This window comes from Henckelia pumila, chromosome 2 (assembly GCF_033568475.1).
Source record: "Henckelia pumila isolate YLH828 chromosome 2, ASM3356847v2, whole genome shotgun sequence".
NCBI lineage: Eukaryota > Viridiplantae > Streptophyta > Magnoliopsida > Lamiales > Gesneriaceae > Henckelia > Henckelia pumila.
In genome coordinates this window covers 55,713,388-55,739,567 of record NC_133121.1, presented here as the reverse complement: position 1 = coordinate 55,739,567, position 26,180 = coordinate 55,713,388, and the positions used below count along the sequence as shown (strand labels likewise).

Below are 26,180 nucleotides of genomic sequence, written 5' to 3'. Positions count from 1 at the left end.
TTAATAAAATATTTTATTATTTATTCAAACGATATTTATTGTACTAACTATTTAATTAATATATTTAATTGTTTAAGTTTATTTGTAAAAATTATTTTTATTGTGCAATTTAATTGTTTTAATATTTTAAAGATTTAAGCTTGCATATTTAAATGATTTTTAATTTTAATTATTTATTTTATTCTTTTAAATAATTTTAACTGTTTAGCTTAATTATTTAAATACTTTTGATTGTCTAGCTTGTTTATTTTAAATAACTTAAGTTTAGCGGTTAGTTATTTTAAATTATTTTAAATGTTTAGCTTATTTATTTAAATACTTTTTAGTTGTCCAAATCATTTTAAAGATTTTTATTTTCGCTTGAGTGTTTATTTAAAATGCTTTTAAACGTTAGTTTAGTTTGTTTAAAATTATTTTAATCGATCTTCTTGTTATTTAAATATTTTACTCGTTGTCGTGACATCAGAATATTTAAATTGTTTAATTCTTAAATTTTTCAAACTTTGAGCATTTTCTAGAATTTGGACCTGACACTTTTACACACACTATTTAAAATACTACCTATTATATATTCTGCATTATATTTCTTGCGCACTAAAAAAATAAGTTGTGGCTCGGCCCGTTAAAGAATTATCTCATCCCATTAAGGGATTTTCCCTAGCTATCCCCTAGCCCACCTCTTCAGCCCATTAAAAGGGATTCTCAGCCCAATATCTCACGACCCTGAAAGATTTCCCCCTTCTCCAACATCAGACGATATCCCTCTCATTTCTTCCTCCCCATTTCTCACGCTCAAGGGATCGGCACCTTCTATCTCTTCTCCTTCAACCTTCGGCCGCCGCTAGCAACCCCATTTCAGGTGAAGCATCTCCCCAGGCAATCTAGTCGAGCTTCATCATCCTTTTTCCCAGCTCGTTTGCAGCAGCCGAGATCCCCTCCCTCATTTTCCGATTCTCAGTAACATCAGGCAAGATTATGGGTTTTTTCTCCACCATGTATATTATTATATATTGTGTGTTTGCATTTCGAAATCCTTTTTAAATCTTAATAACACGTTCAAAAATTTTAGTCAAAATTTAATGCCCTGTTCGATCCCTTTTCTTTTCTTTTTTTTTTCTGCCATGATTTGTAATTCATTCATGCTTGAGAAAATGTGATATTATGGTTTCTTGATGAAGATTGGATTGAAAATGAGTTTGAAATGGTTCTAGGCAGTTAATGTTTTATTCAAGAATTTATGCCTTGTATTTCAAAAATTTTAGGTTCCTTTTTATAGGATGATGGTTTGAAAATTTCATGATATTGTTTGTGTTGATTTGGATGGTGGATTAGGGGCTACCATGGGTGAAATTTAGTTCACATGGTAGTGTTTAGAATGTCTTGAAGTTGGATTGTTAGATGGGGTGAGGATCATTCGATCTTGAGGAGGAATTGGGATCGATTTTGGGGTGTTGTAGGGGCTGCCATTCTTAAGTATAGTTGAGTTGGTTTGGGGCAAGGTCTAAGGGGTTTTGGATGAGCCTACGTGTTGATCTTGATCCTATGATAGTGGCTTGGAACTTTGGGGACAAATAGATAAGTTTTTGGATTGGGTAAAATAGATAGGCATGAGCAGAATTTTTGACTATGTTGGGGCTGCCCGGAAACGAGTGTTTAAAACGGGGTTAAAATCATAATTTTGTTAAGGGCTCGAGTCTGGATTTAGGGAAGGGCTTGGGGCTGGTGGTATCTTAGGATGTTAGGGAAACAACGTTTCAAGTGGAATTCAATTCGGTTGAGTTTTCCTTAAGTTCTAAGCATTTGATCAAAGAAGAGGTGCAGAATTTTGGGTGTTTAAGTTGCTGTCCGGAATTTAATGTTTAAAACAGGGTTAAATTCATATTTTGGTTAAGGGCTCGTGTCAAGAATTAGCTAAGACATTAGGAATATGTCGGTTCAAGCGAGAAGTAATTTGGTTAAGTTTTGGTTGAGTTCTAGGTTATTTAACAATGAGGTGCAGAATTTTAGACTTGTGAGCTGCTGTTCGGAATTTAATTTTCATAAAATGGTTTGGATAGTAATAATACCCCGAGGATGACTTCTTTAATTATTTCTAAGTGTGAGAGAGTCGTGGTTTCAAGCGGAATCTTTTTTGAATAAGAAATGTGTGAGTTATAAGTTTTACGGCGAACCGCTCAAATTGTCCTAAGCGCAAATCTATGGATTAGACTCCTATCCTTGGTTTGTCTCCTAAATCACCATCCCGATCATCCACATTTGAGTCTCTTGCATGATCATTGAGTAAATATTTTCAAGTACATTACATCTACATATGCATGCTAAGTTCTTATATCAAGGCAAGAAAGAAAGTATGAAATAAAATATTTTTATGAATGAAGTGAGATGATTGTGACTATAGAAATGACGTGTATGTGTGGGGTTGGGAGACGTTCTGACCTACCTTACCAAAGGATGTGTATGTGTGGGGTTGAGAGACGTCTTGGCCTACCTTACCAAATATAGACGTGTATGTGTGGGGTTAAGAGAAATATTGGCCTACCTTACCAATTACAGGGCAAGATTGGGTTGGATGTTATCCTGACCTCCTTGAGGCATAATGCACTGCAGCCATGATCATGATCGAAACCACAGAGTCACAATCAAGATTCTATGTTCACAGTTTGCAGTTCACAGTTACAGATTCAGATACAGTTACAGTTCACTAAATTCATATGACTATGTTTTAGTACAGTTTATGCAGTTATATTGATTATAAATGACTTAGCCATGCATATGTTATATTCTAGTTCTCTCAGTTTTGAAGTCTGTTTTGTTTAAAGCAAGGGCACAAAACAATAGTATTTTTAGTATCAGCAATTTTTAATTTGTGTGTGTATGTATTTATGTAGTACTTGTTATTCCCCCATATTCTTGTTGGGCCCCTAGGCTCACTACATCTACTTGATGCAGGTTTAGGTTATCAGTGAGATTGCGGGGCAGGACTATCGAGTGGACTGTGATGCGGGCACGAAACATCCCTCTGACCATGCCAGTCTTCCGCAAAAGTTTATTTTAGCACTTTAAAGTCCTTCATCTTGTTAATTTAGTAAATGTAAATGTAAAGATAATATTCTTTAGAATTGTTTGTTGGCACTTTTGTATCAAATTGTTAATTTTTGGATATTTTGGAGTGTCAATATTTTTATAAGGTTTTGTTGTTTTTTTTCTTTTCTCGTTCTAGTTTATTTAGTATTGTTGTTTGCATTTTATATTTGTTGTCTGTGACAGGCGGGTTTGAATAAAAATAGAGAGGTCATGCAAAAATTTTTTTGAAAACCCGTATTTTTATTTAGTTTAATTTAAAGTAGAACTAGGGTCGTTTCAGTTGGCGTCTTCCTGAATATACTTCCATTGGCCGCAACATCCAACATAGATAACATCGATTGATCGGCTCCATTATAGAACAGATGGGTCTGCTGGCTTTGAGTGAGATTATGTTGAGGACACATCCTCAGCATCTTTTTGAATCTGGTCCAGGCTGCATGTAGAGAATCCCCTTCCTTCTGCTTAAATGAGATAATATCAAAGAATAGTTTAGTCTTCTTCGTAGGGGGAAAGTACTTGTTCAAAAAAGTTTGAACAAGCCCAGTCCATGTGGTAATAGAGTCAGAAGGTAGATCATCCAACCACTCGAGGGCATCTCCCTGTAGAGAAAATGGGAATAATCGCAGTCTCACTGCATCAGGTGTTACCCCATTGAATTTGAATGTGTCGCATATCGACAGGAATCGCTCCAGATGAGCGTAAGGATCTTCCACAGTCGTTCTTCCAAAACGTGCTTGAAGATGGATCATTTGAATAATAGAGGGCTTCAGCTCAAAGTTATTTTCCTCAACAGCAGGGCGAACGATGCTCGATGCATAACCTTCAACAGGTGGGCGATTGAGGTCCAGAACTGTGCGATTATCAGCCATCTCTTCTTCTGACTCTGACTCTGATTCAAGTTCTAGATTGATATTTCTCTTTTCTCTCCGAATTCTGCTAAGCGTGCGTTCGATCTCCGAGTCAAGTGGTACTATATCCTTGGATGGTCGAATGTTATGCATGCACGAGCAGAAAGTACCTGAAATCAAAGACAAAAGAAAAGATCATAATTCAATTAATAAATACGAAAAATAAAAGTCTAGTCTCAAGTAAAATAAAAATTTTGATATCAATATCAGTCCCTGACAACGGCGCCAAAAACTTGATCGCTTAAAATTCGGTTTAAAAATAATACTGGCAAGCGTACCAGGTCAAGTTATAAAAAGTGGACAAAGAGTCCAGATGTCGAACCCATAGGGACTGATTTATAGATTACCTGAATATGATTATTTAAACTTAATCTAGACCAAGCAATAACGATTGATTTGATTTATTCAATTAAAATAAAATTCTTAAAAAATTACTAATAAAATAAATTATAGAAAAAACCCAGTAAACACTTGGGTAATAAATTCAATAGAGAAATATTCGATCAAGGAGCACGCAAGTACCGAACAAATTATGCAAACAAGTAGTAAATCTAGGATTCAAATTTAATCTTAAATCACAGAGAATTCTCCTAAATTATTCAACAGTCTATTTCTAGAACAGTTAAACCTATTCAAATATTTAAGGATTAATTATTTCTAATTAATTCTAATCAAACTCAAATGCATTGAGAATTGTGAAAATTCAGTTTCCACCTAAAGCCGCACAATGAAATCAAATAATATTTCTAATCGATTTAACTTTGTGTTAATTGTTGGAGTGATCTAAATCAATTCCTAATATGTTGACTCAGAATCAATTATCATGCGAGTAAATAATTGGCCAGATCATTCACAAGAAGAAAATATTAATCCAACAATCAATAATTCTACTAAAAATCTAAAAAATTCCAAATAAATATCCAAATATTTAACAACAATCTGTTCGGCCCAATCTCGTGAGCTTGATTGAAAAGAAACGACTACTCAAAACTAAACATAATTCCAAACTAGAGTTTTTTCAACCAAAAAATACGAATCAAAAATGAAAATTCAAAGAAAGAAAGAAGATGGGAGAAATATTCACTCCAAAGTGATGTAGCTGCCTCTCTCTGTGTTTTTGCCACTCCGAAATGTGTGTAACCCTCAATCTGATGGGAAAAATCCTATTTATATGCCCAAGATCTCCAAAATATGAATTCCATTTTGAGCAAGAAGTTTCCCAGAATAGGACTCTGCACGCATTTTCGCTCGAGCGCAAGAAGTTGCCGCTCGAGCGAGAAACGTTCTGCCAGGCTCGCTTGAGCGGCAAGAAGAATGAGACGTTTCCTGCTCCAAAATTCCTACCTTTTATAAATTTTCTACAAATAAACCAGGGAAAATGTTATGCAGACACGGTGCAGGAAATATGACAAATAAAAACACAAATAATAAAATATGAATGCATGCAAAATAAGTATTCAAATGAAACAAAAATATGCACACAAAATGCAGTTATCAACAGTCAATAATGGTTTGAATTCATAAAAACTGAGAAGGAGGAGAATTCCAGTGGTAGGATATACTGATTATGTTTTTTCTGGTAATCTGGACACCAGAAAGTCCCTAACTGGTTTTATCTTCACAATGTATGGGACAACTATTACATGGAAGGAAACACATCAATCAGTGGTGGTCTTGTCTACTACAGAAGCAGAGTTTATAGCTATTTCTGAGGCTATCAAGGAGGCACTCTAGTTAAAAGGAATGGTGAATGAGCTAGTCATAAGGCAGGATCAAGTGACTGTCTATTGTGACAACCAAAATGCAATTCACCTCTCCAAACATCAGGTATATCATGAACGCTCTAAGCACAGAGATGTAAAACTACATTTTGTAAGAGATGTGATAGCAACAAGAGAAGTAAAAGTGGAGAAAATCTCAATAGAGGACAACCCCCGCTGACATGATGAAAAAGGCATTACCCCAAACCATGTTCAATCATTTCTTGGTCTTGGTACATGCAGTGGAAAATGGATGAGATGCAGGGGTGATAAACGGCAGCAAAGACACTTAAGTCAAGGTGGATATTTGTGAGGTGTGACTTAAGTTGGTTTTGGGCCATTGAGTTTGCTAGTTGGACTTCTTATAACAACAAGGAAATTTGGGCTGTGTGTGGGAGTCCAAGAAAAATCCTAGATCAGTTGGAAGGAAGTTATGCAGCTGGACTGGAATCTCTAACAAAAAACAAGAAGGCGTTTGGAAGAAGATTAAGCTCGAGGATAAGATTCTTGAGGGAATAACTGGCAAAAGGAAGAGAGAGCAGAATTGTAGTGGCCCGTATCCAAAACTAATGAGTAATGAGTAATTAAATCGTATAATCATGTCGGGATTAAGTAAAACATGATTAAGGAAATTCCAGAAGGGTTAACGGATTCCAGAAATGGATCCAGGACACTCGAAAATGGCTTAGAGGGTTTCATGACTCGAGTGGGATCGGAACCACCGATCCAGGATCGGAGCCTCCGATCTTGGTGAGTTTGGAACCACATCGGAAGCAGGGAGATCGAAACGTCCGATCAGGATTGGAGCTTCCGATGGCTGTCGGTGACAGGTGTGTGGTTGCATGTGGACCGAATTGACACGTAGCGAACGGAACTTCCGATCGGGGAACGGAGCTTCCGATCTAAACGAACGGAGCTTCCGATCGAGGAACGGAGCTTCCGATCGATGCCTATAAATATGAGGTCCGAGCTCCTCATTTCTTGCCAATTCCGAGTTCCTCTCCTTCGCCTAGTAGCTCTATTTTAGGGCTTTGGGTACTCTTATTTTAGAGTTGGAGTAGAGAATATATTTTAGCATAGTCAGACAGTGTCTGACATAGTAGCTGAGCAGTACTCGTTTAGCGGAGCAGTGCTCGAGGCTGTGGAGCTGCAGCAGGGGTGTGCCCCTAGTTGCGGGATAGTCGCCATCAGTGGGCTGACGACGGACGCAGGTATAGCTATGGTCTCCTTAAATTATTTAGGAGTATGCAATAGCTTAGTTAAGGCTTTTAGCGCTTATTGAATGATGCATGGGTATTTGCATTGTAGACTTGATGATAGGCTTGGAACCTAGAGTGGGACTACTAGGACTGCCTTAGAAAGGTAAGTAAGTACTGACTGAGATTGCCAGCGGATATGCATGCTTATATGTTGCATTTATGTGTTTGCATGTTATTATTGTTATGCGGCATGTGCATGTCATCTTGTGCCTGTACATCTGTATATCTTTCGAGATGAGCCAGTTAGGGTTGCTCAGCCCTGTTAGGACGTTTGATATTGAGTACCCTTAGGTACTGATATGTAGAGGACTCCGCGGTCCACGTCCGGGATTTGGGAATGAGTGGTCGCACACAGTGGTTAGCTACCCCGATGTGACGAGCTTATATTCCAGGCGCCAGTCTGAGCAGTTTGTATACAGTTATCCCAGATATGGATACCCTGTCATTTGCATGCATCATATTTGTATGTTTATTCGTATTTGCGTATTGAGCTTAGAGCTCACGTTCAGTCTTTTCTGTATATCTGGACACCCTATTCGATGGGGCAGATTTAGGTGCAGGGTTTGAGCACCAGGAGCTTGGAGAAATCAGTGACCTTGAAGACAGCAGGATTAGCTGTAGGTTTTATTTAAAGTTATTCGATTGGGTTGTATGATCGAATCTGTTTAACCGGTTGTATTCCGCCGGTCTTTTTATATTTAAGTCTTCCACAGCGATGTTATTTAATGCATGTTTTATTATGCTCTTATCTCTGATTAGGTAGTGGATCCGGGATGGGTCGCTACATTTATTGGTATCAGAGCAATGCATGCAAGGGACTTAGGAAATTGATAATAAGTCTTCTTGATTATCCTTGTAGGATTGATTGAGGCCCAGCGAAAGAAGATTTGGTTCTTCATTGCCGAGGTTTGCGACATAAGTCTTTACTATAAGGAATGCAACAGTGATGAGAACACCAGTAGTAGCATATCGATAGATAGACTGACTGCTGTGGACAGTTCATCATTCGATGCATTGGGATGTTGATCGAAGAATATATGCATTCCAGCCAAGGAAGACTGGAAGAGAAGATCGAGTATATCGCGTCAGATACCTCTGAGGGCTTTTTGGAACGAATGGTGTTTAATAATCCATGTGGTTCCAGTCCTCGAATATTCTCCACTCGTAGTTGGAGAGATTGTCAGATAGATCTTTACCAGGGAATGCTTCGAGTGCCTAAGGCATGGCAGGTTCCTAGCGTAAGGTCTGTAAACTCATGCAGAACATGGTTTTGCCGGTATGCTTGCATTGATGCTTTTGTTAGGCATACGGGAAACTTCATGTTCAAAAGCATGATTCGGATACAAGAAGAACGCTGATGGTAGATCGCGAGCAAAAGAAATCGACCGACATGCACTGACGCAGAGCATAGCTGGTTAGCTATTACGTGCCATTTCTCCGGAGTTCTTCGCGGGAGGACATGTAGAGAGACTTGGACGAGAGTATGCTTGTATCGATGCGTGTGTCGATGGGAAGCTTCATGCTCAAGGAACGAAGACAAGATTTGATGATTTTAAATACTGTATTGTTGTAGTTGTAAACAGTATTTCAGTTGTAATAAATCGTCAGAATGTGGTTGTATCAGTTCAAGTTATTGGATGTACATTTGTTGTATTTTGAATACTGTATGTATTACATGGGATTGTAATAAAGGAAATTGTACATAACTTGAAGTAATGATACATGTTTTATTTATTCAGCAATTCGTGATTGATTGCAAGTAATTTTATAAAGTTTGGCTTGGAATTAGTTGATTGGTAATCAACTAGGTTAGCTCATGGATTTTGGGTAAGCCAGCGGTAACGAATTGAAGTGTGGTTAGTCTAGGTGTTTTCCTAGGATTGACCTATTTAGTCATTTGACTGGGTTAGTGCCATTGATGAGGTGATTCATCTGGGGGCATGGGATTATTGATCTTGTTTTGGAATTTTGAGTTTCGTTCTAGGTGATTTCCGTAGATCAATAACTTGATTAACCTTCATAGGTTGAGACTACTTCGTGATGATGGGATTTCATCGGGATGTCGAGTATATATATACCAAGAGTTGTGGACTATGACCATGACTAGACATAATGGAGCGCGACCCTATGCCAATGTTACTCTGGGAGTCTTTCGTACTTTGGAGAATGTCTGGAAGCCTTCGTGCTTCAGGATTGGCGGTGGTAAGGCTACTAGTCTAGAGTTGTGGTAACAGTCACAACGGGGTATGAATTTGGATTAGTTGCCTTGGTTAGGTATCAGTGGTTTAGATATCGTCTGACTGTCGTCAGAGATATTGGCTGGTTAAGTATCTGTGGTTTAGATATCGTCTGATTGTCGTCAGAGATATTGCTTTGGATTTTGTCATAAGGACCAGTCTTGGAGGGATTTCCTTGACAAGTGCGTACTCTGAGCAGATAGTTTTAGACTATTGGTTGCTGCTAGACTAGTGGATCTAGTCGGTGTTTGGATGCTCTGGTGATAGGGGCTAACTAGGAGTTTGGTTTGTGAACTTCCTATAACGTTTGACTCGAGGATTAGTATTTCTTTCAGCATTGATGGTTTCCTTCAGTGATAGATTATATCCGATGCTAAGGATTGTACATGACGATTTGAGGCGTGAGGATAGCGTGATTTATGCCAGTGTACACTTGGTGGTGATTTCAGGTGGGACACCGCGACAAGCAACCTCAGTCTCGATTTGTTGCAGTCTTAGCAAGAGATATAATTATCAGGAGTATGTTCAACGATAGTTGAAATCATTCGGACTTGTATTGCGGCTTGAGTTGAACAAGTCCTTATGATCATCTTGGATGAAGATAGATAGTGGATAGTATGTCTAGACTGGTGCAGGTTTAGCACTAGTGACTACTTGTAACTGTTGTCTGACTCTGTCAAAGATGAGTGATTGAATTAGCTGTGATTCTTTTGATTTCAAGTATTTGGAATCTGCGGACGTGTGGCATTGAGATCATTGATAGTGATCGGCCATGGGATTTTTCTTTGATCTGTGATTGTCTGATTAGAATTTGTGTCGTCAGGCATAGCAAGAGCTACAGTAGATCAAGTTGATTGATCAGAATATTCCAATTGGTACTGATTGGGATATAGTGAATCAAGAAGTGCTGGAATAGTACTTAAGTATGGTATGCTATGATATAGCGATTCAAGTGCATTTAAGAAATTCTTTAGTCGCTAAGGAATCTCCAGGGATGCGGGAATCGAGACTTTTGGATTCTGCGGATCACGAAAGTGGTCATTAGTTTTCTTTTGCGATCGTAGTTGTTGGTAACGTTTCTTTGGCTACCAGTGACGGATTTTGATCTGAACATTGCTTGGTTTTAGCAATGATTTATTCAGTTGCGGAAAAAGGATTCAGTGATTGTTCCAGGGTTGTCAGTGAACGAATTTTGGAGACTGTTAGTCGGAATGATCAGCTTGGGTGCTTCCAGCAGATTTCTCAAGAGTTGTTCTTGAGCGGTAATTCGACAAGTGCTTTTGGATTTCAATGAGCATTAGCATGATAGCATTAGTTGTTTCATGGGATGAGACAACAGCTGAGACTTGTGTTTCTGAGTCTGGCAGGATTGTTGTCACTGATATCCCAGTGCGTTCTGATATGCTGTGTCATTGAAAGGATTTGATAACGTAATTGCCATCCGTATTGATAGATTCTGTGCGGGATCGCGGTAAATCAGTTTGGTTATCCCCGCTAGGGAGCCAAGGGTTTGGTTATCTGGAACAGGATTAACCGGAATCGTTTTCGTTGATACTATCTCTAGTTCTGATATGGAAGTAAACATCTGATTGAGACTACTGCTGAGGATGGTGTGGTCCATCTGGGAGTTTCAGCATGATGTTAGTGAATTTCGAGACGACGACCTCGAAGAATGCTTTTAGACAAGAAATTGTGTATAAGGATCTTATCACAATTGGGGTTAGTAATCTTTGTTTGCTAGTTGTTGTTCTTTGGGAACATTTGTTGGCCAATGACAGGGTGAGTAGTGAAAGTACATACTATGACGCCAGGAATTGTTAGGATTTTGTTGTTATCCATGGCAGGATGACTAATGTAATCGAGTAGATGCTATCTACGATGGCGAGATTCGGATCAAGGTTTATCGCAATTATTCTAAGGATTTCAAATGGTTAGAGTCGCGTGCAGTGGTGCGATTGCTCTGCGAGCGGGTGGCCGGTAGCTCCCATTTCTATTCGCATAAGGTACTGTTTTGGAAAATATATTTTATCCTTCGTGATAAAAAGTAACTCACACGAGTTCTTGGAAAAAGGATATCTAGGATTTGACCGAGAGTTGAATCTAGGTCGATTGTTTAGGGCTTTTCGATAACATCAAGAGATGAGATGTTACCGTTAGACCAGTGAGATACAATGTGTTGTATCTTGTTCTCTAGTTGGACTGCGATGGAGTTCGTACATATCTATAGATAACTGCTGATTAATTACTATCTTAGCAAGGGTGTCATTGCTAAGATTTGTAGGCAGTGTGACTGATTCAATGGGAAATTTGGACCGAAGGTGCCGTGTTGTTGAGGTTATCGATGGATAACTGACGGTAGCCAATAGTGTTACACTATTTTATCAAGGATTGGGTCTGTCGAAGGTTATTCGACCCAATATTTGGAACCGGAACTATTACTGAATTGGACAAGTGGTTTGTACTATATTCCGAGGTTTACCTTAGATTTCGAGGACGAAATCCTTTTAAGGTGGTGGGAATGTAGTGGCCCGTATCCAAAACTAATGAGTAATGAGTAATTAAATCGTATAATCATGTCGAGATTAAGTAAAACATGATTAAGGAAATTCCAGAAGGGTTAACGGATTCCAGAAATGGATCCAGGACACTCGAAAATGGCTTAGAGGGTTTCATGACTCGAGTGGGATCGGAACCACCGATCCAGGATCGGAGCCTCCGATCTTGGTGAGTTCGGAACCACATCGGAAGTAGGGAGATCGGAACGTCCGATCAGGATCGGAGCTTCCGATGGCTGTCGGTGGCAGGTGTGTGGTTGCATGTGGACCGAATTGACACGTAGCGAACGGAACTTCCGATCGGGGAATGGAGCTTCCGATCTAAACGAACGAAGCTTCCGATCGAGGAACGGAGCTTCCGATCGATGCCTATAAATATGAGGTCCGAGCTCCTCATTTCTTGCCAATTCCGAGTTCCTCTCCTTCGCCTAGTAGCTCTATTTTAGGGCTTTGGGTACTCTTATTTTAGAGTTGGAGTAGAGAATATATTTTAGCATAGTCAGACAGTGTCTGACATAGTAGCTGAGCAGTACTCGTTTAGCGGAGCAGTGCTCGAGGCTGTGGAGCTGCAGCAGGGGTGTGCCCCTAGTTGCGGGATAGTCGCCATCAGTGGGCTGACGACGGACGCAGGTATAGCTATGGTCTCCTTAAATTATTTAGGAGTATGCAATAGCTTAGTTAAGGCTTTTAGCGCTTATTGAATGATGCATGGGTATTTGCATTGTAGACTTGATGATAGGCTTGGAACCTAGAGTGGGACTACTAGGACTGCCTTAGAAAGGTACGTAAGTACTGACTGAGATTGCCAGCGGATATGCATGCTTATATGTTGCATTTATGTGTTTGCATGTTATTATTGTTATGCGGCATGTACATGTCATCTTGTGCCTGTACATCTGTATATCTTTCGAGATGAGCCAGTTAGGGTTGCTCAGCCCTGTTAGGACGTTTGATATTGAGTACCCTTAGGTACTGATATCTAGAGGACTCCGCGGTCCGCGTCCGGGATTTGGGAATGAGTGGTCGCACACAGTGGTTAGCTACCCCGATGTGACGAGCTTATATTCCAGGCGCCAGTCTGAGCAGTTTGTATACAGTTATCCCAGATATGGATACCCTGTCATTTGCATGCATCATATTTGTATGTTTATCCGTATTTGCGTATTGAGCTTAGAGCTCACGTTCAGTCTTTTCTGTATATCTGGACACCCTATTCGACGGGGCAGATTTAGGTGCAGGGTTTGAGCACCAGGAGCTTGGAGAAATCAGTGACCTTGAAGACAGCAGGATTAGCTGTAGGTTTTATTTAAAGTTATTCGATTGGGTTGTATGATCGAATCTATTTAACCGGTTGTATTCCGCCGGTCTTTTTATATTTAAGTCTTCCGCAGCGATGTTATTTAATGCATGTTTTATTATGCTCTTATCTCTGATTAGGTAGTGGATCCGGGATGGGTCGCTACAAGAATAAATCAATCATCAAGAACATCAAGAGCAATCTCCAGAATGACTTGAGAGGAAGGAGTTGATCGAAATACATATAACAAGAGAAGGGTACCATGAGGTGACCAGGATTCATAGATCAAAGATTCTTCTTGTTTGTGTATTACTCTTGTGTATTGTGTATTGATCAACATTGAGATTAATAAAGAGTTGCTGTTTTTCGTCCGTGGATGTAGATTCCTTCAAAGGATTCGAACCACATATTTCTTGTGTTCTTACTTTCAAATTCTTGCAATTGACTGTTCATGGATCCTATCTCGTTTGCTTGAAATAGTGCATGAATGTGTCTTGTTCGTCCTCGTCACCCCAGCATCTACCCCCGCTACCGTGACTCTCATCGTAATCAGCCATCTGATAAAAGGCAACAATGATTATCCCAAAACTGCTTGTCTAGATCTCAAATTCAATGCATGCTCTGATACCAATAAATATAGTGACCCAACTTGGAATCACTAATTAACCAAAGCATAAAGCATGCAAATCAACTTAAAAGCGGTAAATAAGAAAATTCAGCGGAAACTTAAACCGTAAATATAAAATCACTGGCAGAACAACCGGGATAAAATTGAATAATTTTAAACAACCCCATCGAATGGAAAGCACTAAAATCCATAACTAACAACCTGATACGAAAACAGACAACCACGGGACCACTACAGCTCAACGACCGCTACCTCCAGATCCGTCCAACCTAAGCCCTGCCCCATAAAATATAGTGTCCAAGACAAAATACTACAGACGTGAGCATAATGCTCAGTACAGAAGTACGAATATACATATACCATGCATGCACATGCAATATGATGGGTACTGGAAAACCTATCCAGAAGACTGCTCAGTCAAAGCGCCATGATATGTATCATGCTGGGACATCACGAGATGACTCCCATACCATAAAATTGTGGATGTATCCAAATCCAAATGCATGGAATCCATCCAATAGAAATACGGGACTGAGTGATCCCTACTACGACCATGCAATCAAGGCATAAAGCTCAATATGTGCATGCATGCAGCATAATATCAATGCATATAAAAATGTCACGTAAAACATGCAAGCATAATACATGTATATTCTACTAGGCTATCTCGGATTATCACCCATACCTCTATTTAAACAACTCAAGCACCCTAGAAACCTAGTAAACCAGGTAGTCAAAGTCCAAGCATATAAGAAATAATCACCATATCACTTATAATACTCTAAATATCTTTATACATGCGTCCGTCGTCATCCTGCTGATGGCGACTACCTCTAAACTTAGGCACAGCTCTGCCACTATCCCCATAGAGTTCCGCCACTCCCAGCCCTCCAATAAGACGCTTAGAAATCCCTAAAACCGAGCTAGAATAAGAGAGTAGAGGAAATGGTGCAAGAAAAATGGGCTGCTCTCGGCCCTTATATATAGGCTCAGATCGGATGGTCCGATCCCTGAGAACGGATTGTCCGATCTCCCCCTTCAACCCCCTCCAAACACGTTTTCTCATTGTGACATCACTGCTTACGTAATATGATCGGATCATCCGATCTTAACCTTCGGATCATCCGATCTTCATGGGTTGTCAAATCAAATCCATATCCACTTATCCAAACACGATCGGATTGTCCGATCCCTCTTCGGACCGTCCGATCTCCATGGAGCCTCCGATCCCAAACTATGCTTCCGAACTCATGCACTTCGGATGGTCCGATTCTAGGGTTTGGATCATCTGATCCTTCCGATAGCTTGAAACCCTTCGGGCCATTTTCGAGTGTTCTGAATTCATTTTTCAACTTCTTGGACTAATTTGAGATTTTTTTAATCATGTTTTAGCCCATTAATCATAATTAGGCATTTGATTAACTTAATTTAGATACGGGCTACTACAGCTAGGACTTGCCCTAATGCCTACATCAACTAAAACAAGTTACAGAGGCTTGCAGTACCTCAACTGTATGAATAATATGATTACAACTTAACACTTAACACAATGTGATCCTAAAAGATCTGATCTATTTGAAGCGTGTGCTGAGTGTTCTTCGGCTTTAATATGATATGCAATGTAATCTTTGAACTCTTCTATGTGAACAACTGAAAGTGTTCAATTGTTTTAAGATGTGATATGAGTGATTGTGAGTTCTTGTGAGCCGGGTGCTCTTTCTGGTGGCTTGTGGTCTCTATTTATACAATTATACAATGGTCGTCTTAATTATATCCGTTGTAATGTAGCTGTTATCTTGTCCTTTAGTTAACTGTAAGAGAGTAAATTTGTGCGGCTGCACATTTTTTAGTGCACCAGTATTAGAGACTTTGTTCAGTGGTTAAAAATTTGACTGGTTACTGGAGAGCATTCGTGATACTTCCTTCTACTGACTGTATCTGCTTTCTCTTCTACTGGTTTGCTTTGCTGGTATGTTCTTATGATAAGATATTGTTGTCAGACCAGCTACTGATTTTCCAGAGTTCTGCTACTGCTTTGGCAGATTAGTTACTGCTTTGTTAAAACATCAAAACTAAGATATCCGATATCCTAACAAAATAATCTATCACTCATAATATCATTTTATTTTGAATTGCTGATGTGTATATGTATAATTGCATATAGGAAAAACAACCAGCTTATTAAAAGAAAAAAATTAAATTTTGTTTGATCAAGAAAAAAACTATTTTAAATTTTCTTTAAATGTAATCGTATTTTTATCTATATTTTAAATTTTTTTGGATAAAATAGTCTATCACTTATAATATCATATTTTTTTAATCTTCAATATTATCTTTATCTATAAATTTAAATTCAGTTATATCTTTATTTGTATTTATAAAATATCTTTACTATTTTTGGAAAAAAAAATTAGGCAGAAAAATGATATTTTTTTAGTATATTTAATAGTGCTTTTCCCAACTTAGTGGATGTTTGGTTGAGCTTATAAGCTCCACAAATCTGTTTGGTAAAAAAAAAATTAAAAACAACTTATAAGCTGTCAAAATAAGCTGTTTTTAAAAAAGTAAGAGGGAGATTACTTTTTTCAAAAGATCTTATTTTAATAATTATTTTCTCCAAAATATCCCTCTATATTTTCATTAATTACCATTTTATCCTCCACAGAATTTACAAACCTAACAAGTCTCTCTCTACGCCGCGACTTCCTTTCCTAACAATGTTTTTGTTCTAACTTTCTCTATCTTTTTTTCTTAGGATTTTTTTAAAAAAATGTCTAACGTATTATTGAGTACTATTTAACTACAATTTTTATTTGAAATATTAATGATACATTAATTTTTTAATTTAATTTTTTAGTTTTTCTAAATTTAAATATAAAATAGATTTTATTATATATATATATAAGTTTAACATTTATTTATAAAAGTATAAAACTATTTCGTTTGTTTATATATATATGTAACTATTCCATTACATTAATAATATTATATCTTTTTTGGTAATTTTGATAATAAAAAGATCTTAAAATACCAAACACATTAACATCTTTAAGTTGTTTAAAATAAGTTTATCCAAATACTTTAACAACTTATTTTTAATATAAGACCTAACAACTTATAAGCTTTTAAAACAACTTATAAGTTTTAGGAGCTTATAAACTGTTTTTAATAAGTTTAGCCAAACACCTTTTTACAAGAAACCAAGTATCTTTTTCAATAATAATAATTGGACGAGTGCTCACAGGGGCATAGACAAGTTGGTAAGGCCTGAGGTGACGTGGGAAGAGATTCCTACGTGTTGCGGGTTCGATCCTCGTGTGGAGCATATTCCTTGCTGAAATATTGTGGGGGTATGCTCTGGGGGTTGGCCATGTTGCTCTCTCCTTTAGGTCTCTGTCGCTCGTGCACATCCTTCGATTTAATATCCGCATGAGCCAATTAGTCTCTGACTCATGTGAAATGGAGTTTCCTTCGAGGTCAACCATTTTGAAATAATAATTTGACGAGTAATATGTACATCTAAACTTGTATAAGATAAGATCTAATGAAATAATCTTCCTAGTAGCATACATATATATATATATATATATATATATAACTTTTCAATTGCCCAACAATATTTCTCCACCTCATCCCCGATCTCTATTTTTTTATTTTTCGCATAACTAAAACACAGTATCGAGTTTTAGTGGTCGGAGATGAGTTGGACATCATTGATTGGACAGCTGAAAATTTATATATATATATATATATATAATGATCTCTCGGTTTAAAAAATATATAGCTAATGAAATATTCTTAGGCTGCGTTTACTTTGAGAGATGAGATTGTACAAAGGTATATTAAAATGTGATTATTAATATAATTTGATAGGATATGAAGTGGTTATGGAAAAATAATAATATGTTTAGTTTGATGGATTAAATTTGGGATTGATTTTTGTTTTCATCATGTATAGATTTATAATCCCTTATAAAATTTAGGATTAAGAATCATTTGGGAATCTCATTATTACCGAACTTAAGGATTTATAATGATTTTCAATTTTGTAACTAAACATTGGATTAATCAATATTAATTATGTTATCACTCATTTATCAAGACAAGTGAACGCAATCGTAGTAATAAGAGTGGGATTGATAATAAAACCATTTTGTTTTAATTAATATTTTTTTAAGATGAACTTTTACACGTGATTCTTTTTAGTAAATATTGTAATAATTTTGTGTTTAAATACATAGATGAAAAATAATTTTTTAAATTTGAGTTATTTAAGAGTTGCATTCAATCTAGAAATTTAATTATTTTTACTGAATTTTTGAAACCATGTGTTTTTGTGGATTTGATAGATTTTTGTTGAGTTTTATAAATTCACAGATTTCAAAGCAGATTTCTATGGAATCTTTCAATGTAAACTGATTTTTATGGACTTTGAAATATTTTTTTGCAAGATTTTATAGACATTTGTAAATTTTTTCCTGGAATTTTATGAACTTTGTATCTTTAATTATACCTTATTTTGTAAATATAATTTTTAATAAAAATATAATAATTTACAGAAATTTGAAAATACCAAAAAAAAAATCAAACGGAAAAAATTAAAAAATTGATTTTTTTTCAAAGAGTTAATAAAAAAGTAAATTTTATTTATTGAAAAATTTATTTATGATTTTCTATTTTATAGGCCAACAAAATGTTATGATTTTTATAATAATTTTATTAAAAAACTTATAATTATAATTTGGTTTTGGTTTTAAACTATTGTAAAAAAAAAAATAGTGAAATTTAGAAAGTACCTTAAATCAAAGACAATTGTTGATAATTTACTGTTGTACTTTATGATTTAACGTTTGTATGTTGATGAATTCTATGAAGTTGTTAAAAGTCCATTGAAATTTTGAATATCTGTAAACTTTTGTAAAGTCTTTAAAAGTAGGTTGAATACCACGTGATTTGTTTTTTTATGACGTGGAAACCCGCAGTCGTTATCTTTCGATGCGCTATGGGTAAACCCACGAACTAACACAATAGACTGCAAACTATGCCAGTCAGATAAACTATTTTAGGCAAGCCTTGTGTGACAGGCTAGTCCAAAAAGGTGTTGGTAGGGAGAATTGAACTCATAACCTATGGCCAAAAGTTCACTTACTCCACCAACTTGGACACCCCTTGGGGCACGTGGCTTTTTTTTTTTTGACATTGAATACCACATGACTTTTAAAACTATACAAAAGTCTAGATTGAATATATGTGCATTTTTAATATCTACAAAAATAATTAAATTCATCAAATTTTCTACATTGAATACACTCAAAGCACTTGAAAAACTATAAATTTGAGCTTTTAAAAAATACTTATTTAAATATTTAAAAACACACTACAAGAGTTATCGAATTATAAATAAAACTATAAAACAATTCTTTTTTTATAAAAAAATAAAAATAAAAATAAAAACACTTTTCATGCTTTAGTTTAGATTGGATATGAAATGGTCACCTCGAATACTTTGCATTCAACCAAATCGTAATAATTATCCAATCATAAATAAAACTATAAAACACTTCTTTTTATAAAAAAATAAAAAATAAAAATAAAAACACTTTTCATGCTTTAGTTTAGATTGGATAGGAAGAATAACACTTTTGTGAAACGCTTTCATCCGTAAGACGAGTCAATTCTATTCATATTTATAATAATAAGTAATACTTTTGAAATAAAATATAATAATTTTTAATGGATAACTCATATAAGAGATCCGTCTCAAAAAATGACCATTGAAACCGTTTTATAGGAGTTTTTGTCGAAATCGTCACCTCGAATACTTTGCATTCAACCAAATCGTAATAACTAACAAAAAAAAAAAAAAAACTTTACAATAAAAATAATAATTAGATGTAAAATAATAGTAATCCTCGGGCTTCAAATCGAATTACAAATCCGTTTGCACAAAGTTGATAGATAACATATTACCACCAGTCGGAGTTTTTGGCGTAAAAATGAAGATAAAAGAAAATTGACGGAAAATCTGGTTAGTGATCTGTAAAGAAAATTTCACCCAACTACAAATGGAAGATTATAGGCGGATTTTGTGGCATTAAACGTTATCATTTTAATTTATGGGCGATCAAATTTCATTCTGAACCAAAATTTCCAATTTCTCTATTCTGATTTTGGTTTTGAGCAGCGTAATTCACTGAAGAAGCAAAGCTCAGAGTGAGCTTTAAAGGGAAAAATATTTGTTTGAAATAATCGCTTGCTGGGACGAAATGTGAGCACTTTTAATCAAAATCTTATCGTTTATTCAATACCCATTTGTTTCTTTTTGTTCATTTTTATCAAAATTCAAAACTGCTATTTTTCGCCATGTTCTTGGATCTACGCTCGCTCAGTTTCTCGGTTTATGGGTACATGCACAGTTTAATGAAACACGTTGTAGGATTCCGTATGTTACGTTTAATGAGTTTAACATAAATTAATGATTATTCTAATGAGTTCATGCATTTTCTCTGTTTCTGTAATCAGCAAGTTTCGGAGAGGAGAAAATGGGGGCTGCGGCGGGAACTGAACAGCCTCAGTTTATGAGCAGTATTGGGTGTAGAAATAATCCCAATGACTCGCTCATTGAAAATATTGAATACGACCAAATTATCGTTCCTGAGGCAAGCTTCTTCTTTTTTTATATTTCTTGGGAATTTCAAGTATGGTACCCACATTTTTTTGAAGCAAAGATGGATTCATTTGAATTGATCAATTGGTATCGTGTGGGCTGTGGAGTAATATCTTTTTGTCCCATCGATACAAGCCCACACCCAATGATTTTGCTAAGGAGTGTTTGGATGTATTTTCGAGCTTAAATGGTTCTTTTGTAAAAAAAATTACAGCCATGGCAATCCTACAGGGTAAACCTTGATAGAATCATTTCATTAAAATATTTTTGGAGTTAATTTATTTTCTTGTGGTCGGCTGATTGAATCTTCAGCGTGGTACTTTTTTGTATTTCAAACAATTCTGAGATATTTATTTTAAGTAGTTTATGCTTTAGCTTTACAAATATCATTTGGTTATCACATAAAGCGTGTGGTTCCATGCTTCACAGAACGCTTTGTGTGTATCATACATTATATGGGTTCTATGTGTAACGATGTATGTATAAAAATATACGTGTTTTCTACTTGTATTTCATGTGTAACCCCTATATTCAATGGTAAGTGCTAAGCGGCGTGTGGGTAAACCGAGATAAAGCAAGACATTTTCCTTTGTTCATCCTAGATCCTCAACTAATGAACGTAGCAAATATGATGCTTTGACAATCTACATTATTTTAATTTACTAATAAGGTAATCGGGAGTGGTTTCTTGATCCAATGTATAGATTGCAAGTAAAACATATTAGCATATTCTCATGACACAAGATTATACATTGGGTATTCACAATGATAATTTCCACTTGATTTGTGATACTTGTTTTGGTTTTTCAATTTTTTGCAGGAAAACAGCTGGAAAAACTTCTTTGCGTATATGGGTCCTGGCTTTCTTGTTTCCATTGCTTATATTGATCCCGGAAATTGTAAGCTCCCTGAACTTTTTAGTAATAGCCAAGTATTTTCCATGGTTGATAAATATTTTACATCATTTTCGAACAGTTCAGACCGATTTGCAGGCTGGAGCACAATTCAAGTATGGGGTGAGTATATTAAGTTTCAACATTCATGATTTCTTATATATTAAGTTGACAACAGACCCGCTTTATTTTATTTTTACCTTATATATTTTCTTGATTTCTTATATGTGTCATTTGTGATCCATTATCCGTGCATTTTTATTTATATTACAGCTGCTTTGGATCATATTGTTGGCTTCATGCGCCGCACTTATCATTCAATCCCTTGCAGCAAACCTAGGAGTTGTTACAGGTTAGTTATTTCTTGAAATGATCCTTGTTAGTGTCTATTTTGCTCAGGAATTGCTGTACAAATTGTTCTGCAGGGAAGCATTTAGCTGAACACTGTCGGAAGGAATACTCAAGGGCTACGAATTTTATTTTGTGGATTCTTGCTGAAATAGCCATAGTTGCATGTGACATACCTGAAGGTATGGACTCGCCGTTTGAAAATGAACATATTCTGTCCCCATCTGCCATGAACTCTCTTGGAAGTCTTTAGCACACTTGTTAATGTCTATGCACTTTTGGTCTTAATTTCAACATTTAAAATTTCGTTACATATCATTTGGTTGAAAATTTAATCAATTACAGCTGTCAAAAAGCGGAAATATCATTTGAATTTCATAATTTATCGATGCTACTGAAATATATTTTTTTCCTTCAACAAGTTCCTTTTACCTCTGTCACCCTTCCAAATATCATGCCTGATTTTTTTTTATCTTTCTTCATTTCAGTGATTGGAACAGCATTTGCTCTGAACATGCTCTTCAAGATACCACTGTGGTGTGGTGTACTTATCACGGGACTCAGTACACTGGTCCTTTTATTACTGCAGCAATATGGGGTATTTACATGTCCCTTGATGATCAAATTGGATATTATCTGTACCATGATATAAGAAATCTACAATTTACTCCATTCTGATATTCCATTTGTCCCATGAATACTACAATTTTACTCCATTGTGATATTCCTCAAGACTTTATTTGTTGTCTAGAGGGTTTTGAAAGTGTGGAAAACTTTTCAGGTCAGAAAACTTGAAATCTTGATTGCTTTCCTTGTCCTTATGATTGCTGCCTGTTTCTTTGCGGAGCTTGGATATGCAAAGCCCAAAGCTTTGGAAGTTATGAATGGCCTATTTGTTCCCCAACTCAAGGGAAGTGGAGCCACTAAATTGGCTATTTCACTCCTTGGTGCTATGGTTATGCCGTAAGTCGGAATTATGTAGTTTCTTCAACATTTTGTAAAGTTCATTTACAGTCATCTGTCATCTATGGGCTTACTTAAACTTACTGTAGGCACAATCTTTTCCTCCATTCTGCACTGGTGCTTTCAAGAAAAATCCCACGGTCTGTCAATGGTATCAAGGTAATATATCTATCTGAAACGACTTTTAATGTTCTAGTTTCTTCAATATACTTCTACTCAAGTTGTATGAAAATTCTCTTGTTCTTAAATTGGTCCTGTGCTGGTATAATGAATCTTATAGAGCACTCAACTGATCTCTGCTCCTTTGTTCTTTATTGCTATGGGTAAAGCAGACTCTAAATTCTGTTGGAGCAATCTCTTTATTAGTGACTATCAAAGTCAATAATATTCCTCATTTGTAGGTGATTCTACTTTCTAGAATAAAACTTCTTGATACAATTTTTCTAGTTGTCTTGTTTGTGTGTTGTTATGAGTAACAATTTCTTCAACAGACTAAAGCATTGGAACACTTATCTTATTTACAGGAGGCTTGCAGATTTTATTTGATAGAAAGTGGTGTTGCTTTAATTGTTGCTTTCCTCATCAATGTATCAATTATATCTGTTAGTGGATCTGTTTGCAATTCATCAAGCATTAACCCGAAAGATATTGAGAGCTGCAAAGACTTGGACTTGAATGAAGCTTCCTTTTTATTGAGAGTATGTTACCAAAATAGTCATCGTGAATTATTCTTTTTTCATTGAATTGAAATGTTTCAAGACTGTAAATTATTTCATTTTATAGAATGTTTTAGGCAATTGGAGTTCCAAGCTTTTTGCGATTGCTTTGCTGGCGTCTGGTCAGAGTTCTACCATAACTGGAACTTATGCTGGGCAATATGTCATGCAGGTTTTTCTACGAAGACATTCTCTATGATCGTTTCAATATATTTTCTCGGTTTTAAAGCACTTCCTGCTACTTAGTTCTGTTTATTCGAGTATGTTTACATAGTCGAACAACTGAATGACCGAGATTCCTTAACCAGAGAAGCTATATTTGCAAATTTTACAGTGTTTTGCTATCTACTTCTTACCTGCATCTTGTTCGAATAGGGATTTCTTGATTTACGGCTGAAGCCCTGGATTCGGAACTTTTTAACTCGATGCTTAGCTATTGTCCCTAGTCTGGTTGTTGCAATTATTGGTGGGTCTGAAGGGGCTGGAAACTTGATCATTATAGCTTCGGTAATGTACTGACTGAAAATAGCCATTGGCAACAAACTCTTTTTCGTTTCTGATTATGATTGCGTGCATGGTTTCTATTCTTAGGTTTATAATCCATTAAGCCCTTCATGGTTATGTTGCAGATGATCTTGTCCTTTGAACTTCCTTTTGCACTAATCCCACTTCTGAAGTTCACTAGTAGCAAGACCAAGATGGGGTTATATGCCAACTCTCATGTGGTAAGAACTCGTCCCTCTATTAGGTACGTAGTGTTTGGGGATTGCTTCCAGAAATGCAATCCCCAAACACTACCTTAGTCTTGTAGCCTTATCGTTTGCAGCCAACCAATTAGCACTCATGTTTTGGCCAATTCACATGCAAGAGGACATGCATACCTTTTGAAATATTGAGCCAAATCTTTGATTTCAGCGGGCTGTACGACCCTTTTTTTTAGACGTTTTGGGGGCTATATTGCGAGTGGCCTGGGTTTTAGAAGTTCACCTAGTGTCAGTATATTCCTTATAGTCACACCAAAGTCTAGAGGATGGAGACACGGGGCACAACCTCGATCGGGAGAGTCGGTGGGTTGTTACGTGATCTCATCCTTGGGATCCCAAAAGCATAGCAGCGATTCCTTGATTATCAGAGTTGATATCCCAGTTTTAAAAACATGCATTTCATTCGTATTAACATTGAATATGTTTTCTTTATATCATGTTATTGAGATATTACTTGTTATTGCATGTTATATTGCTTTTACTGGGAATATCATTCCCACCGGAGTTATCCGGGTGTTGCTTTGTTTTGTATATGTACTTGGCAACAGGTGGGGTAGGATCGAGTCAGCGGAGACTTGGTTAGCATCAAGATCTAGAGAATAGAAGTGGGACTCGGTTTATAAGTCGAACAACATGTCAATCTAGTTTATATTTTGAAGCATATTTAGAACTCGAACTTGTTGATGTTTGTTGTGAGACCCCGTTTCTAATCTTCTAATATCGAATAATTAACTACAATCGAATACAAAGAGCCGAGGAAACAAATCACAATTTTTTTTAAATGCCTCGCGCCCGCGCGAGCTATCGCCTCGCGCGCGCAGGCAAAAATACCTGAGCCTCCCAGGCATCTCGCGCGCAGGCCAATCGGACAGAACAAGTGCAGAGCCCTAGGAACAAATTCCAAAAGCAACTCCAATCAAATCTAAACTCAAGAACACATACATATCAATATTCTAAGTTCTGCTCAAAATACAATAAGAAGTTCGACGATAGGGTCATTCGACAAATCAAATAAATTCGAGTTTCCTAAACATGATTCAAGACATGAAATTTTATCAACCCTATAAAACAAGATTTCTAAAAGAACAAACTTATAGACGGTGTCTCACTCTATCACTTCCAACTCGATCTAGTCATGCAGCTTCTGACTCGATCCTGCCCCACCTGCCGTTTAGTACACATACAAACAAAACGACAGCCGGATAATCCGGTGAGAATAAAATTTCCAGTAAAAGAGACAAATCAAGCAATTCCAAATAATATATCAAATCATGTTATTTAAAACAACGAGTCAATCAATTCAAAAAGGCATATCAGCACTCAACTCGAAATGCCTTAAAATGCAATGCATGACTTCAAAACTCAGGATTATCTAATCGAATAATCGAATATCAATCGGTACTCGATTGGGATCCAAGGTCAAGTCATCACGAACAACCCACCGACTCTCCCATTCGGGGTGGATGTCGTACAAATCAATCCCCTAAACTTTAGAGCAACTATAAGAAGAATTCTAGCTCTTGGAAAAACTCGAAATCTAAGACCACTTCAATATAGCTCCCTAAATCATCTAAGTTCAAAACGAATCGAATCTTCGGCTCAAGATGTATGCAAGTGAAATTAAACTCATTCAATTTAAAATCAAATAATTCAAATAGCATACAAGTATGTGATTTTTTTTGGGCACTCGAATTAATTAAAATTCAAGTTAATCGTCCCATTCATTCAATTGTCGTCTTCTTACCTCTCTTCGTTTCAATGTAGCTGGAATCCGAACAAGCACAAAAAAAAAAGAATTCAAATCAATTACCATTCAATCGTAAGTCAACGATTAAATAAACTCGATACCAAACCACGATCAAATCGTCTACGACTCAAATCTCACGATTCTGAGTGTAACATCGTTCAATCAATCTGTACGGAGTTTAAAAAGGATCCAATCAAATCAAACAATATTCAAATCGATCTTCAAACGAGAAAATCAACACAATACCGGCTTCAACTCTAAATCAATCCGAATTCTGTCAATTCCTGATTCGAGGGTCTTTCAATCAACACTGAAAAGAAGAATTAAAAGATTAAATCTTGGCATTCAACTCAT

The 26,180-nt window shown here is 36.5% G+C and overlaps 1 protein-coding gene across 1 annotated transcript; it reads left to right on the top strand.

Moving 5' to 3' along the window:
- The first annotated feature begins 19,762 nt into the window (after window positions 1-19,762).
- On the top strand, window positions 19,763-24,211 carry LOC140877632 (metal transporter Nramp1-like). The gene is made up of 14 exons (XM_073281170.1): window positions 19,763-19,996; window positions 20,251-20,387; window positions 21,216-21,294; window positions 21,371-21,411; window positions 21,562-21,640; window positions 21,714-21,818; window positions 22,125-22,234; window positions 22,418-22,599; window positions 22,689-22,758; window positions 23,124-23,297; window positions 23,383-23,487; window positions 23,691-23,822; window positions 23,945-24,063; window positions 24,142-24,211. Exons 2-14 carry the CDS (start codon window positions 20,271-20,273, stop codon window positions 24,209-24,211), a joined length of 1,383 nt encoding a protein of 460 aa, XP_073137271.1. The 5' UTR covers window positions 19,763-19,996; window positions 20,251-20,270.
- The last annotated feature ends 1,969 nt before the right edge of the window (window positions 24,212-26,180 follow it).